General features: G+C 40.8%; 1 protein-coding gene across 6 annotated transcripts in view; it reads right to left on the bottom strand.

Moving 5' to 3' along the window:
- Pcnx1 (pecanex 1) overlaps positions 1–16,568 on the bottom strand; it is a 171,897-nt gene that overhangs the window by 97,042 nt on the left and 58,287 nt on the right. For all 6 annotated transcript variants that reach the window (XM_048362358.1, XM_048362361.1, XM_048362362.1 and 3 more), the window contains exons 4-5: positions 5,877–5,922; positions 3,402–3,491 (exon numbers count right to left, since the gene is read on the bottom strand). In XM_048362358.1, coding sequence (XP_048218315.1) covers positions 3,402–3,491; positions 5,877–5,922 — 136 coding nt within the window. The remainder of the gene's footprint in view (positions 1–3,401; positions 3,492–5,876; positions 5,923–16,568) is intronic.

The following is a 16,568-nucleotide window of genomic DNA, read 5'->3' as shown; positions in this document are numbered from 1 at the left end:
GTTGCAACTCAGTCTCCTGGACTTCTTAAAGCACAGCAGCTCAAGCTTCAGTCCTAAGAATTTTTCTATATTCACTCACTGTTTTGTAGTTCTTTCTCAGTTTTCTGGTCCTACAATAGCCATTCACAAATACCTGAAACTAGGTCCTCCATCTTCTATCCAGCCCTTGTTCACAAATGAGGATGGTCTACTGTTCTTAGACAGGAAAGACAGTAAATCCGACTCACAACCCCAAATCTTTAGATTTCTCCCAGTAATCCTGAATCATGACAAAATGAGTATAAACTAATCAACTAACCTGCTGATCTATCAATTAAATCACTGGTCCTTTAAATCCAAACAAGCCAAAGGACCACAAGTCTCAAGTATTGTCACTGTTAGTAAGTATATCATAATTATTTTATTAATATTATTAGGGGACTCTTACCCTTACCTGGACAGCCATATTCAAGTCAGAATGAACAATTGCCACTAGGTGGTGCCAAACCACAGCTAGAACCAAAAAGGATTGGATCAGAGAGCCAGGCTACCAAAATTCCAACCCAGCAAACCTTATGTGCTTGCTGTTAAGTCTACTATCTTCAACAATTCAATAATTATTCAATAATAATTCAACTCCATATTTTACCTGATTTTTTGTTATTTATACTTTGAAATCTCCTAAATTTACTTTTTTAATATTTACTTATTTATTGTCAAAGTGATGTACAGAGGGGTTACAGTTTCATATGTAAGACAGTGAAATTTCCTAAATTTTTTGTTTTTTGTTTTTGTTTTTGGCCAGTCCTGGGGCTTGGACCCAGGGCCTGAGCACTGTCCCTGGCTTCTTTTTGCTCAAGGCTAGCACTCTGCCACTTGAGCCACAGCGCCACTTCTGGCCATTTTCTGTATATGTGGTGCTGGGGAATCGAACCCAGGGCCTCATAGTATTTGAGGCAGGCACTCTTGCCACTAGGCCATATCCCCAGCCCAGAAATTTCCTAAATTTAAAACACAAATTCAAGCCAGGCATCAGTGGCTCCTAGCTACTCAGGAGTCTGAAGTCAGAGGATCACAGTTCAAAACCAGCCCATGCAGAAAAGTCTGTGAGACTCTTATCTACAATTAACCACTAAAAAAGCTGGAAGTGGAGGTGTGGCTCAAGTGGTAAAGTGCCAACCTTACGCAAAAAAGCAAAAGGACAGTGTCCAGGCCATGAATTCAAGTCCCAGTAACAAAGAGGGGGAAAAATAACCAAAAACATAAATACTGACTTCTTACTTGAAACCCAGACTTCTCTCTGTAAACAGCGTTACATGGAGGCAATACAGTACTTCATACTAGATATTTCCCAAAATGAATGCTCTTTCCTAAACTCTTCTGTTTTAATAGAAGGGCACTCTATCCTTCCATTGCTTAGCTTCAAAGCTCTCAGTCATCTATTTCCCTTACATTGTACGTGCAAGTCATATTGAATTTTCAACAGATCCAGATTATTGCCAGATTCCTGGCCAGTGTTTGTCCCATTTTAATATATTCTCAACGTGATTCTGTAAAAGTGTAATGCAACCCTTTAGCAGTCTTTATTTCATTTGGAATTAAGACTATCATCTAAGATGGCTTCTAAAAACTCCACACAATCTGGCCCCATTTTTTTTTTTCACACCAAAATTATCTCTCATGCCTAACATGCATTTTCCTACTTTACAGTTTTTGAGCTTGCTATTCCCTTCCGTGTGAAAAGAGCTGTTTTTCCCCAGGATTTCCTGATAGTATACTTCTCTTTTTCAGGTCTTTGCCCCAGGTGAGGCTTTTCCTTAAACCACACTACTTTAAATTACTACTTCCCCGGCCTCTACCACTCTCTATCCTCTACTCTGTCTACTTACAAAATATATACTGACTCATAGTAATACAACTCTACATCAATATTAAGGAAGCCACACCAAAGTAAAAACTGTTATCTGTGCCACTAACTTATTTCCAGTACTTGCCAGACAGACATATAAGTACTAAAGAGTATTTAAGTGGAAAATGCATGAAAAATGTTATGTTATAATAAGCATGTTATGAAACAATGTGAAAGTTATGTAATAGAGTGTTTAAATGAATTATTCCAAACTAAATTTGAATTACAAGACTACCACTTTGCTCCTCTGTGACTCTGAGATGTACAATTCTCTCTAAGCTATAATATATTTATCTGTAAAGTAAGAATAAATAATAGTACCAACTTCAAATGTCTTCAGTGAAGGGTGGGTAAATTCACATAAAATGCTTATAATATAATCTAAACCAGGGTTTGAAAAACTAAGGATTATGGAAAAAATGGCCATTTATAAACAAAGCTTTAGTTCTGTACAACCACATCCACTTATTTATATGTTTTGTGGGACCTTTCGCACTATTGTCACAGAGCTGGGTAGCAGGAAAGACCCTATGTATGACCTTCAAAAGCTACCTGGACCTTTGCAAAATAAGTGTGCCAAAACCTAACATGGACAACAGTACTCACTCAGTGAACAAGTATAGACAGCTGCAAGGGTAGATTTCTATGTATATAAATCTCAACCTGCCCAATGATGGTGATGATACTAATGTTATGTGCTTTGTTCATTTATCTGTCTTCAGGAAGGGAGGAGGGTATAGAAATGAAGAGCCAAAGGATAAACAAATACAGCAGTGGTACTAACTAGACAATGTATTGAAAATGAACAACATAACTTGTGAGTGGGTATGGGAGGGAAAAACTGGGAGTGGGGGAGGAGTGACATTCTCCAAAAAGAATTGCACTGTAACTATCTTGATTGATAATTTTCATATTTAACACATTTTTAAAGACCGAAATAAAAGGTGACAGGCATAAAACAAAAACAAGTCCTCTAAGCCTACTTGTGAAAGCATTCTAATGTTATATATTATAGAAAAGGAAATTATAATTTTGAAAGTCATTGACTCAACTTAAAAAAAAGTTTCCCCAATATCAAATAGTATTTAGAGTCTCGTTCAAGGGGGGAGGTCAAGTGGGAATAGTCCACAAAAACAAATAAGGACAGGGTGGAATAATTTCAAAAAAGAAGTTATACACCATTAACAAAAATAGGCTATAAGAAATGGACTTGAGGAAAACATCAAGTTAATGGCCAACTAAAGGAATAGCAGAATCTTAATCCCCATCTCATACTAACTCTAGGGCACATATCCATAAAATTTCTCTCTGCATGACTTGGCAGAACATGTCTAAATAAATTCAGCAAGATAAAAATAGTTATAATGCTGTATTGCTATTATCCCATGAATTATTTTAATGTTTGTTAGAATTAAAAGTATTAAATTATTACTAAATCTTGTGAGAATGTTATGTATTCCATAAATTTATACTTGTCACCACAACATGTCAATGGAAAGCTCAATATTCTTACCTTGTTCTTCACTTCCTTCCTTACAAAGACTAGAGCTCTGGCCCAGACTTAAACTGATGTCATCAGAAGTCTTAGCAGTATCTGTATCTCCTATAAAGGATGTAAGGATGTTATATTAAGAATAAAAATCTTAGCATGGCAAAACCAAGAATGAATATCAGGAAGGTGGTAGATATATATCATTTGAAGTAATTTATTTATTTCTCTCTCTCTCTTTTCAATCCTGGGGTTTGAACTCAGAGCCGGGGCACTGTCCTTGAGATTTTTGGGGTTTTTTTGCTAAGGCTAGCACACTCTACCACTTGAGCCACAGCGCCACTCCGAACTTTTGTTCATGTGTGCTGAGGAATCGAACCCAGGGCTTCATGCATGCTAGTCAAGCACTCTACCACTAGGCCACATTCCCAGTCCTGAAGTAGTTTCTGTATATGAAGGATTACTATAATGGAAGATGCACTCACTCATTTCTTCATTAAGAATGTCAGGGACTATTTTCATTACACACCAAAACTATATACCAGTAGTATGGAAAGCTTCATCAGGTCAACTAATAAATTGTTTCTTTAAAAATAAGTCAAGGCGGGGCTGGAGATATGGCCTAGTGGCGAGAGAGCTTGCCTCGTATACATGAGGCCCTGGGTTCGATTCCCCAGCACCACATACACAGAAAATGGCCAGAAGTGGTGCTGTGGCTCAAGTGGCAGAGTGCTAGCCTTGAGCAAGAAGAAGCCAGGGACAGTGCTCAGGCCCTGAGTTCAAGGCCCCAGGACTGGCCAAAAAAAAAAAAAAAAAAAAAAAAAAAAATAAGTCAAGGTGCTGGGTATGTGGCTTAGTGGTAGAGTGCTTGGCTAGCATGCATGAAGCCCTGGGTTTGAATCCCCAGTACCATATAAAAACAAAAAAAGTAATCATAAAAAATTAAATAATTAAATGCTTGCTAAATGGTCAAAGAAATAACATTAAAAAAAAAAAAAAGTCAAGCTGGGCACCCTTGGCTCTTGCCTGTAATCCGAGCTACTTGGGAGACTAAGATCTGAGCATCATAGTTCAAAGCCAGCCAGGGCAGGAAAGTCTATGAGATTCTTATCACCAATAAACTATTCAGAAAAAGCCAGAAGCAGTGCTCTGGTTCAAGTGGTAGAACACTAACCTTGAGCACTGAGAGGCTCAAGGAAAGAGCCTAGGTCCTGAGTTCAAGCGTCATGACCAGTATTTTTTTTTTTTTTTGGCCAGTCCTTAGCCGTGGACTCGGGGCCTGAGCACTGTCCCTGGCTTCTTTTTGCTCAAGGCTAGCACTCTGCCACTTGAGCCACAGCGCCACTTCTGGCCATTTTCTGTATATTTGGTGCTGGGGAATTGAACCCAGGGCCTCATGCATACGAGGCAAGCACTCTTGCCACTAGGCCATATCCCCAGCCCCATGACCAGTATTTTTTTAAAAAGTGGATTTTAGGGGCTGGGGATATAGCCTAGTGGCAAGAGTGCGTGCCTCGGATACACGAGGCCCTAGGTTCGATTCCCCAGCACCACATATACAGAAAACGGCCAGAAGCGGCGCTGTGGCTCAAGTGGCAGAGTGCTAGCCTTGAGCGGGAAGAAGCCAGGGACAGTGCTCAGGCCCTGAGTCCAAGGCCCAGGACTGGCCAAAAAAAAAGTGGATTTTAGGGCTGGATGAGTAGCTCAAGGGGTATAGCACCAGCCAAGGAAGCAAGCTGAGCAACTGTGAGGCCCTAAGTTCAAACTCTTGTTAATTAAAAAAAAAAGTACATTTTAAAAAGAAATAAAAATGAGATTATAACAACCTGAAATAGATATTTTCTTCTTTGAAAAAAAATCAACTAAAAAGTTATAAAGCAAATATACTATGAATTTAATCTAAAATACATGCATAGAACAAAAGAAAAAAAGACTACTTTTTGTGTCACATTTGTGTTTATATTTAAATTTTTCTCACCAAACTAATTTTCCATTAACCTTACCTAAATTTATATAAGTATTTTCCTTCATGGCAAGAAAATTTTCTTATAGATCAAAAGGTTTAAGTTATGAAATAAAATACAAGTGGTCAAAAGTTGAGAAATTTAGGGGCTGGGGATATAGCCTAGTGGCAAGAGTGCCTGCCTCGGATACAAGAGGCCCTAGGTTCGATTCCCCAGCACCACATATACAGAAAACGGCCAGAAGCAGCGCTGTGGCTCAAGTGGCAGAGTGCTAGCCTTGAGCGGGAAGAAGCCAGGGACAGTGCTCAGGCCCTGAGTTCAAGGCCCAGGACTGGCCAAAAAAAAAAAAAAAAAAAAAAAACTTGAGAAATTTAGATAATGGAAGCATAAAACAATTATATTTGGCAAACTTTAAGATAATTTTATCTATCAATTCAAGAATAATTCTTTTATTACATTTGAAGGTACAGCAGTTATCCTTATCAACCAAAAAAGTAATGAGTCAGAAGCAATGCTCAAATTAGATCATATATACCTTTAATAGTTGCTGCTGTTCCAAGACGAGAAGAACCAGATCCAATCTGAAAACATAGGAAAAAGAAAATAAAAGATTAGCTGTATGCCATTACCAATATATATTAGGAACTCTATCAAAAACAATTATATTATCTAAAACCCTACTGGTACCATACCAGCCAATTTTTACTAATAAGAAAAAAATCACCTTCATTGATAGTATCCTGTAATATGTTCTATCAGAGGCACAAAATCTTTTCACTGTGGCACATGCTGTCTTATCATAAAGATGTGCTAAGCTTCTGAATCCCTCCTGTTCAGAATTCACTGAGCTTACAGTGCCAGAAACCTTCAACTTCAAGAAATTTGTGTCTGTATATACAATTATTGTCATGTCTGTATTGCATCAGACATGTTCATGTAGATTTTTCTCTTTATAATAAACTTATAACTCCACAAGATAAAGAAATTCCATGGGACAAAAGACACAAAAATGTAACAGAGACCAATATAAAGTTTGTCAAATTGCTAGCATATTAGTAATATGCACTAATAATTCCATAGTTCCAGGACAGAAATGGCTTCTCTATAAATGGTTAGAACAACAAAAATAAGTAAACAAATGCTTGTGCTGGGCAGCAGTGGCTTACACCTATAATCCTAACTACTCAGGAAGCTCATATCTGAGTATTGTGATTCGAATCCAGCACAAGCAGAAAAATCCTTGAGACTCTTAATATCCAATTAACCACCAAAAAGTCAGAAGTAGACCTGTGACTCAAATGTTAGCATACTAGCTTTGAGTGAAAAAGCTAAAAGACATTTCACATGCCTGAGTTTAATCCCAAGGACTGGTGTTAAAAAACAAAACAAAACAAAAAAACTACAAGTTATAATTACAAAGTCAAGCAAGTGCAATGCTGAGCTTTTAGTGCTTACATTCAAAATGATACTATACTTTCCTAAAACTTCATAGCTATTACTTATTACACTATCATAAAAACCATATATACTAATACCACAAATTCCACAAAGAAAAACAAATCTAACAACATGTCAGTTAACTAAATCATCAAGTCTTAGAAACAATTTCTATAACTGTTTCACAGTTTAGCAAATTCAGCATTAGTTAAATGATGAACAGTTTAGTGATACCTTTGACAGGACAGGATAAATATTCTTGACCTGGATGGCAATTGAATAAGTGCACACAACTGTAAAAGACTTACCAAACACTTGAGATTTGTGCTATGATAGGCTATATGTCAATAGAAAAGTAAATAAAAATAAGCATATAAATACAGATGAAATTGCTAATAAACTCAATGTAGCAAATGAAAATTGAACTTTTGAAGTGTTTATTAAGCTTTGATACTCCTAATTTTTCTCAAGAGAATTAACCAGAGAAGGCAGTATAATTGAGAAAAAAAAAAAGTCAGCAAGGTATAGTGGTACAAGTCTGAAATCCCAGAACACAGGAGACCAGGGCAGGAGGATCTTTAGTTCCAGGACAGCTGAGGCTACAGAGAGAAGAGCCTATCTCAAGAAGGAATGCATTTATCAACAAAGCAAAGAAATATTCTTACTGAAAAAAAAAGAGAAAGAAACAGTTGTTTCTGCTACTCTTCTAGGCAAGCTTGTAAAAAATAACATTATTTGTTTATTGAGATTGCGAGCACATCATTCACAGAAATTTTAAAACAAAAAAGTAAACCAAAACATTTTATAGACATCTTTCTCAAAACTTAAATATTCTCATTATTTTTTGTAGGGGAGGGAGGCAATACTAAGGATTAGACTCAAGTCCCTATACATGAAATGTTCTATTGAGTCAACCCTTCTCTTCTGTACCATTCTAATAGCAAAAATTACGGTGTTCTTAATTCCTTGGTAATATATTCCACATTTATAATTTGAGTGCTTACACCCTAATTCACAATCTTTTGAGGACAAGACCAGTATCTACTTCAGACCAAATAAAATGATTTTAATACTATAAAGCACTTAAAGTATCAAGATAAGACCCAATGAGAAAAAAAGGAGACAATACAACAAAAAAAGATTAGGTGAAAAAATACAGAAATAGAAAAAAAAATAGAAAGAAAGCAGGATAAAAGTAGCTTGAAAAATAACAAGGACTAAGATAGGATCACTAAGTCCAAGAAGTTGACTATATGGCCCAGAAAACAGTGACATAAATAATTGTGACAGTGGGTAGTAAGTGCTACATACACAAATGTAGGAAAAATAGTGTGTCTATACTGGTAACATTTCCACCAATTGTAGGGCAAAATAGGTAAAATCTAGCATCATGGTTTAAAAGTTACTCGCCTTTTTAACCACTACGTTAACTTGCTTAAGTTCTGTGTTAAACTTTCCCTTGTAGCCTGCAGGTAGGGTTACAGCAAGGAAAAACCCTAGGTTTTAAACCCAAACGGATTGTTTGGGGTGCAAGCAAACATGCCTAAGAAAAACTCCAAAAAAGGTTCTAATATACAGCATGTGGTATAAGTTCAATGATGTAAAACCAGTGTGTTATTCTTTATGTTATTCTCTATGCTAAAAGTCAAGTGTACATCTGTTCATGACAATTCTTGGTACAGACTAAGATTTTGCTTTTTCATTTTTCTCTCTTGTGCTCTCACAAACTCTTTAAGATTGAGGGATCAGAGTCATTTTATACAAATGTGACTATTAACCTAAATTTTCCTGACCCAAAATTAACATTTTGCTTCATAGGATACAGGTCAACGTGTGTGCTAGCTGCGTGGAATGTGGCAGGAAGACTCCACAGTCTGATCCCAAACTGCCTGGTTTCACTACTAACGATTCCTTAGTCTCTCTTGCATAGGAAACTGTTCAAGCAATCTAGGAGTCTTGGAAGGATTTTTACCTTGCCCCAAGATTAGAGCTGGGTTCATAATAGTCCTATCATAACAGTTACTCCAGGTTAAAGACATCATAGCTATGTTGGTGACAACAGAGTTACCTTGGGATTTTGTGACTAGAAAAATCTTTTTAAAGCTGTCAACTTGCCTGAACCAGAAGGGCATCAGCCTACAAAAGCCACAGTACTTAGAGCAAGCAACCAGGGAACACTGGGAGATTTCAAATAAACGGTCTGTGTAGAATCTTGCAGGCAGCCCAAAAGGAGGTGCGACAGCCTGTCCTGAGGACTCTCTGAGATGATACTACAGCTTCGCCCAGATTTAACCCATCTCTCCTGCCTACCTCCATCCCACATGGCTAATGAAGCCTGCTGATCCAGGAGGGAAGACACAGTCACTGCTAAAGCTAAGAACTTACATTGTCCTGACCCTTTGCCCTCCTAATTATTATTCATTTGTGCTCTCTTCCACCTGCCAGTAAGATCAAATGGTATGATTTAAATTTATGGTACATAGATCTCATTCAGTCTGCTGTTCTCTAAGTGTTATGACAGAACTCTAACAAGTAGTTGTTGGTCAATTCTTGACAAGTTACAGATGGGGCTCTATTCCTATTGCTCTCCTTGTTGCTTTAATTGGAAACAAAAAGGGATTTTATAGCTAGAACTCCTTGGATCGTAGTTCGAAGCCAGCCCAGGCAGAAAAACTCTCTAAAACTCCATCTCCCAATTAACCAGTAAAGAGCCAGGCCAGAAGCTTGGCTCAAGTGAACCAGAGAAATGCTGAAAGCGGCACTGTGGCTCAAGTGGTAGAGTGCTAGCCTCGAGCAGAAGTGCTCAGGGACAGTGCCCAGGCCCTGAGTTCAAACCCCATAAATGGCGATGGAAGCATGCCATCCCAGCAACAAGCATCTGGACCCCTGGGACTCAGCCGGTCCAGGGAACAGGGATATGGAGAGGAGTAAGAGGAGAATGATGTTACATCCTAAACAGAGTCACCTTGTCTCGCCCTTTCAAAACTAATCAGAGCCGGGAGATCAGGAGGAACAGTTGTACCCAATCTCCATACCTATCTATTTTCCTTTTCCTGCTAGTTGTATATATGTATATATATTTATTTTAGCCTCTGACTGGCTACTCCAAACCGGCCCACTAGGACTAAACACTTCCTTCAGCTATCCCTCCTTCCTTGTAATTGACCACAATTGGGTTTATGTTCCAAATGGAACTTTTCTGGCTTATACCCAGGGTATGTTCTATGTCATTCGTGTTAACTAGCCCTGTGAATTTGTCAGCCTTTTGCCTGACCTTTTCAAAAGTCTCTTTTAACAGGATAACATCCCTCACTGAGGTCACCACCTGGGAACTTGCAGTTTCTACACTGCTGTGCCCAGCGCAGATCTGGACCCTGGAGGCCCCAGGGACTCCCTGATGTGCCTAAGCTACAGAAGGTAGCCAGAGGAGACCATGACACCCTCTGGCCCTGAAAACCATTCTTGTGGTAATCATGAGGACTTTTACCAACCAAACTGGACGGTACCAGGCCATATGACAAATCAGGGGCCCCTGACTACTTCACCCCCTTTCAGCAGGAAGTAGTTCCAGAAGAGATGACCTCCACCCATACTCCCAGCCTGGTGCCCTCCTCTGTCATTAATTAAAACAAAAAGGAGGGGAACAGCCCCCATGACCAGTTAAGGACAGCTATGCTTACATTAAATATCTTAAATTTACACTAAAAAATTTTAAATCTCCCCAAATCAGTCCGGGAAGGAGCTTTGCATGCGCCTTCCCCAATTGGGGGACCAAGCCAATTTGGATATGCACATTCCCTCTGGAGAAATGTCTTCTCCTTGTTACTCTCTAGGAAAACAAAGACCGTGACGAATTTCTTCCTGCTCTTCCATGGAAATACGGGAAGCGTGCCTGCGTACATCAGTGATGGACCAGCGCCGGCCCTGCTTGCTTCCTGGACTCTGCCTTGGCGTCTTTCTGGCGCAATGTTTTGCTGCGGCAATATTACCTGCAGCCTTGCAAAAGAACTGGAATGGAGTATTATTACATTGTCGTTTCCCTTTTGTCTCTCCCCTGCTGCTAAATTTAAGGGTTCCAGTTGGAGGGAAATAGGAGTTGAGGGTTTTGACACCTTGCTTCAATGTTTATGAAAAAATGTTTACTAACCACATGTGCTAAGTTACTAGCACCCTGACTGCCATGGAGCTCCAGAGCCCAAACCTGCTCTTACCTCACCGCCAGAGATGGGGAGCGCTACCTGCATTATCTTGAGTGGCGCAGAAACGGACCAAGAAGTCCAATTTTCCCCAGACTGAGCCAAACGGGTGGCCCCTCCACCTGCTCCTCCTTGTGGTAGAGGCCCCCACATATGCCTTATGTCCATATTTGTTTTATGTCTACATATGTCCTATGTTTACATCGCCTCCTGCTATTTAAAAAACAGAAGGGGGAGAGGAAGAAAGATGGCGCCGATGGAATAGGGAGGCAGCCCGACCCGCTCCAACGGCATAGTGAGCTGGGAACCCCAACACCCAACACCCCATCAAGAACCCAGCAAAACCAGCAGCCAGAAGCAGTGGAGAAACGCAGGAAAACAAAAAGGAGCAAAAAAGAAGAACCGAAAACCTACACGGAGCCGGAGATTCACCGGGGCACCCTCCCCCCTCCAGCCGACCCTGGCCCAAACAGGGTCAGGCTGGGAAAGGGGAACCCGGCGATCGGCAGACAGGCTGCCAGGAGTGCAGAATTCATATAGGGGGAGACCCCACGGACACAAGGCAGGGTGCGGACCAAGACACACCGGCAGCGACGAGAAGTTCGGGTCCACACCGGGTTTGGACAAGGGAACCCAGCGTGGCAGAAATCGGGAACCAGGGAAGCCACCACGACACTTAGCCAACCCCTGGAGGGCCAACGGCGGCGCGGGACACACACACAAAGCAGCAAAAGTGAGTGCCCTCCCTCCCCCCTCCCCCACCACTGAGGGAACAAAGAATCCACAAATCAGGCGGGGAAGCTCCCATCAGGCACTGGGAAGTCAGTTTAGCAGGGGAAGGGCTCAGCAGCACCAACACCCCACAGGTTCCTGAACTGGCAGAACCGGCCCCGCCCCCTTCCCAACAGGGGCCGGGAGACAGCCGGTTGTGCAAACCCCACCTGAGGCGCCTGGACCTCGCAGACTCTTACAACTAAAACCACAGGCGCTGGTGGGCAATACCAGCCCAGCGGGGTCACTTGAGCCTGATCACGTCCCCCTCCTCACAGCGGAGGTGAGGTCTGAAGGTGCCAGGCCACACCCGGACAGTCGATCCCACTGGGCCCCACACGTACGCCCCCCCAACGGACTCGTGGGAGGGCGCAAGCACAACCCAACATCCCAGGACTTGCTCTGGGAGGCATATCCCGCCGAAGTGCCTGTTACACTGAACGCACAGCGCACAGGAGGGCGGGGCCCCCGGCGACAGCGCCCGCTCTGGTAGGCGTACCCTGCACTGGTGGGCGGGGACACAACGACAGCACCTGCTGCCGTAGACACGTCTACACAGGAGGGAGGGAGGAGCTACAAACCAAACCTGAGAAGCCATCCAGATCTCCAGATGCGCAAATCACAAAGAAACATAACTCAGTTCATCAAAGGGCAAGCCAACTCGCCAGCTCCAAAAAGCAGCACGACTGAAGAGGAGATGGAGACTAAAAAAGCAAATGAGGCCATGTTAACAGGAATGATCGAAAGCGTCAGAAATGAAATCAGAAAACAATTCCAGGAATTTAGAGCGGAAATCTGGAAGGACACCCAGGAAGCCAAGAAAGAAATGGAAGCAAAACTGGATACAATGCAAACCTGCTTTAAAGAAATGGAAGCAAAAATGGATACAATGCAAGCTGCCTTTAAAGAAAATCTCCACATCCTAAGAATTGAAATGCATGAAAAAATAGATTTAAAATACAACTCTTTAAAGGAAGAAATCTCCACGATCAGAGCTGATATGACAACCATAAATAGCTCTCTGACATCCATAAACTCCGCAATTGAAACCATGACACAAAGAGTAGACCATATAGAATCCAGAATCTCTCGCCTGGACGATGAAGCAGCTGACAACAACCAGAAAATGACCACACTCCAAGAAAAGGTGAAGCTTCAGGGAAGACTAATCCAGGAACTAATGGACAAAGACAAGAGATATAATCTGCGCATAATTGGAATAGAAGAAGGAGCCGAATACCAGAGCAGAGGGCTTAATCATGTTCTCAATAAAGTTATTGCAGAAAACTTCCCCAATCTCACAGGGGACCCCATCCAGGTAACCGAAGCCTATAGGACACCTGGCAGGCCAGACCCCAGGAAAGCCACCCCAAGGCACATAATATTCAAGACTACAGACCTCAAGATTAAAGAGCAAATTCTGAATTCAGCCAAAGCGAAGAAGGAAACTTTTTTCAATGGGAAGAGGATTCGAATAACATCCGACTTATCCACACAAACTTACCAAGCTCGAAGCGAGTGGAAGAACACTATCCAATTACTTCAGAATAACAACTTACAACCTCGGATCAAATATCCAGCGAAACTGGAGTTCACATTCGAAGGGAGAACCAGATCTTTCCACACCAAAGAGGAGCTAAAGGAGTATGTGAATAAAAAACCAGCCCTACAGCGAATATTAAGAGGGGAAGCCCACCCAACAGAGATCGTAAAAGACACACAGACAGAATCAGAAAGAAACTTCAATAGCCAAAGTCCAGCAGAAACACAAGCTCACTAAAGACAAGAAGAAAAAAAAAAAAAAAAGAAGAAAAAACAGCCCACCAAGAAAATGGAAGGAGAAAAAACACCCTATCCTTGATCTCTTTAAATATAAATGGTTTAAACTCCCCGATAAAGAGGAGCAGACTGGCAGAATGGATTCGCAAACAAAAAGTTGACATCTGCTGTCTACAAGAGACCCACCTTACAGCAAGGGACAAAAACAGGCTTCGAGTGAAAGGATGGAGCAAGATCTACCAAGCAAATGCATCCACCAAAACGGCAGGTGTAGCCATCCTGATCTCAGACAAGCTTGACTTCTCTTTAAAGTCCACTCAAAAAGACAAAGAAGGACACTACATATTAATACAAGGAAAAATACAGAATCAAGACATCACGGTGATAAATGTATACTCACCAAACAAAAGAGGCCCGACATATGTCAAGCAAATTCTCAAAGAATTACAGAGCAAGATAGACGCAAACACAATCATGGTGGGTGACTTTAATACTCCTCTCTCTCCAAGAGACAGATCCAACACCCAGAGGATTAGTAAGGGAGCTGAGGACCTAAATAACACCATTTCCCAAATGGATCTAACAGACCTATATAGAACCTTTCACCCCACAGAGACCCAATACACCTTCTTTTCAGCAGCCCATGGATCATATTCCAAAATAGACCACGTCATAGCCCACACAAAGAACCTCAGCAAATACAAAAGTATTGACGTCATCCCATGTATTATATCTGATCACAGTGGATTAAAGGTAACCCTCAACAACAAAGGATACCACAGAGCCTATACACACTCTTGGAGGCTAAACCCCACGCTGCTATCCAACACTTGGGCCACAGATCAAATTAAAGATGAAATCAACGAATTCATAAGCCACAATGACAAAGAAAACACATCACAAAGAAACCTATGGGACACAGCTAAGGCAGTACTGAGGGGCAAGATCATTGCACTCAGCACCCACATTAAAAGAATGGAAGCAGAGCAGGTGAATACCCTCACGATGAAACTAAAACAACTGGAGAAACAAGAAATGACAGAATCTAAAACGACTAGGAGGGGAGAGATCACAAAGATTAAAGAAGAGATAAATCTGATTGAAAATAGAAAGACCATTCAACAAATAAATAAGACTAAAAGCTGGTTCTTTGAGAAAATAAACAAAATTGACAGACCCTTGCAAGACTTACAAAAAAAAGAAGAGAAGAGACTCATATTCGTAAAATCAGGGACTCCACAGGAAAAATTACAACAAGTACACACGATATTCAAACAATCATAAGGAGCTATTTCCAAAACCTCTACTCAGCAGAAAACAATAATTCTACAGAAATGGATCAATTCTTAGAGAAGTACAAACTGCCCAAACTGAACCAAGAAGAAATAAATCAGCTAAATAAACCAATAACTTACGGTGAGATACAGGAGGTAATCAAGAACCTCCCTACTAAGAAAAGCCCAGGCCCAGATGGATTCACCAACGAATTCTACAAAACCTTTAGTGAGGAGCTAATTCCAATACTCCTCAAACTCTTCCGTGAAATAGAAATGGAGGGAGAAATCCCAAACTCGTTCTATGAAGCTAATATCATACTAATTCCCAAACCAGGCAAAGACCCAACAAAAAAAGAGAACTACAGACCAATATCACTAATGAACACAGACGCAAAGCTCCTCAATAAAATATTAGCTAACAGGATCCAGAAAGTGATCAAGAATATCACACATCATGACCAAGTAGGCTTCATCCCTCAGTCACAAGGATGGTTCAACATCCGTAAATCAATCAACGTAATTCACCACATAAACACAACTAAAATCAAGAATCACATTGTTATCTCAGTCGATGCCCAAAAAGCCTTCGACAAAATACAACATCCATACCTATTAAAAGCTCTGGAGAGAACAGGAATAGATGGAACATTCCTCAAAACAATAAAAGCCATATACAACAGACCAACTGCTAATATCATATTAAATGGAGAGAAACTTAAGTCATTCCCCCTAAAATCAGGAACAAGACAAGGATGCCCACTCTCCCCACTTCTGTTCAACATAGTGCTGGAATCCCTAGCCATAGCAATAAGGCAAGAGGAGGACATCAAAGGGATCCACATCGGAAAGGAAGAAATCAAGTTATCCCTATTCGCAGACGACATGATCTTGTATCTGAAGGACCCAAAAACCTCAGTACCCAAACTCCTACACCTAATAAACCAATTTGGCAAAGTAGCAGGATACAAAATCAACCCACAAACGTCAGCAGCTTTTCTGTACACCAGCAATAGACAAACAGAAAAGGAAATTATGGAAACAATTCCATTTACAGTAGCCAAAAAAAGAATAAAGTACCTAGGGATCAACTTAACCAAGGACGTGACGGACCTATTCAATGAAAACTACAAAAATCTAATAAGGGAAATCAAAGAAGACACAAGGAGATGGAAAGACCTCCCATGCTCATGGGTAGGCAGAATCAATATAGTGAAAATGGCCATATTGCCCAAATTGTTATACAAATTCAATGCAATACCTATCAAAATCCCAGCCACATTCTTCACTGAAATAGAGAAACCAATCCATAAATTCATATGGAACAGCAAAAAACCTAGAATAGCCAAAGCAATTCTAGGCAAAAAAAGCAATGCAGGAGGTATCACAATACCTGACTTCAAGATCTACTACAAGGCCATCATAACAAAAACAGCATGGTATTGGTATAAAAACAGATCGGAAGACCAATGGATTAGAACTGAAGACCCAGAAATAAAACCGCACTCTTACAGCCAACTGATATTCGACAAAGGAGCTAAAGATATACAATGGAATAAACATAGCCTCTTCAACTACTGGTGCTGGGAGAACTGGGCAGCCATATGCAGAAAACTCAAAGTAGACCCAAGCCTATCACCATGCACCAAGATCAACTCAAAATGGATCAAGGACCTCAACATCAGACCTGAATCCTTGAAACTACTGAAGGACAGAGTAGGAAAGACACTAGAACTTATAGGCACAGGAAGGAACTTCCTGAATAGAGTC

Source organism: Perognathus longimembris, chromosome 14, assembly GCF_023159225.1.
Source record: "Perognathus longimembris pacificus isolate PPM17 chromosome 14, ASM2315922v1, whole genome shotgun sequence".
In the NCBI taxonomy this organism is placed as follows: domain Eukaryota; kingdom Metazoa; phylum Chordata; class Mammalia; order Rodentia; family Heteromyidae; genus Perognathus; species Perognathus longimembris.
The sequence above is the reverse complement of the archived record's forward strand: the minus strand, read 5'-3'. Positions and strand labels throughout refer to the sequence as shown.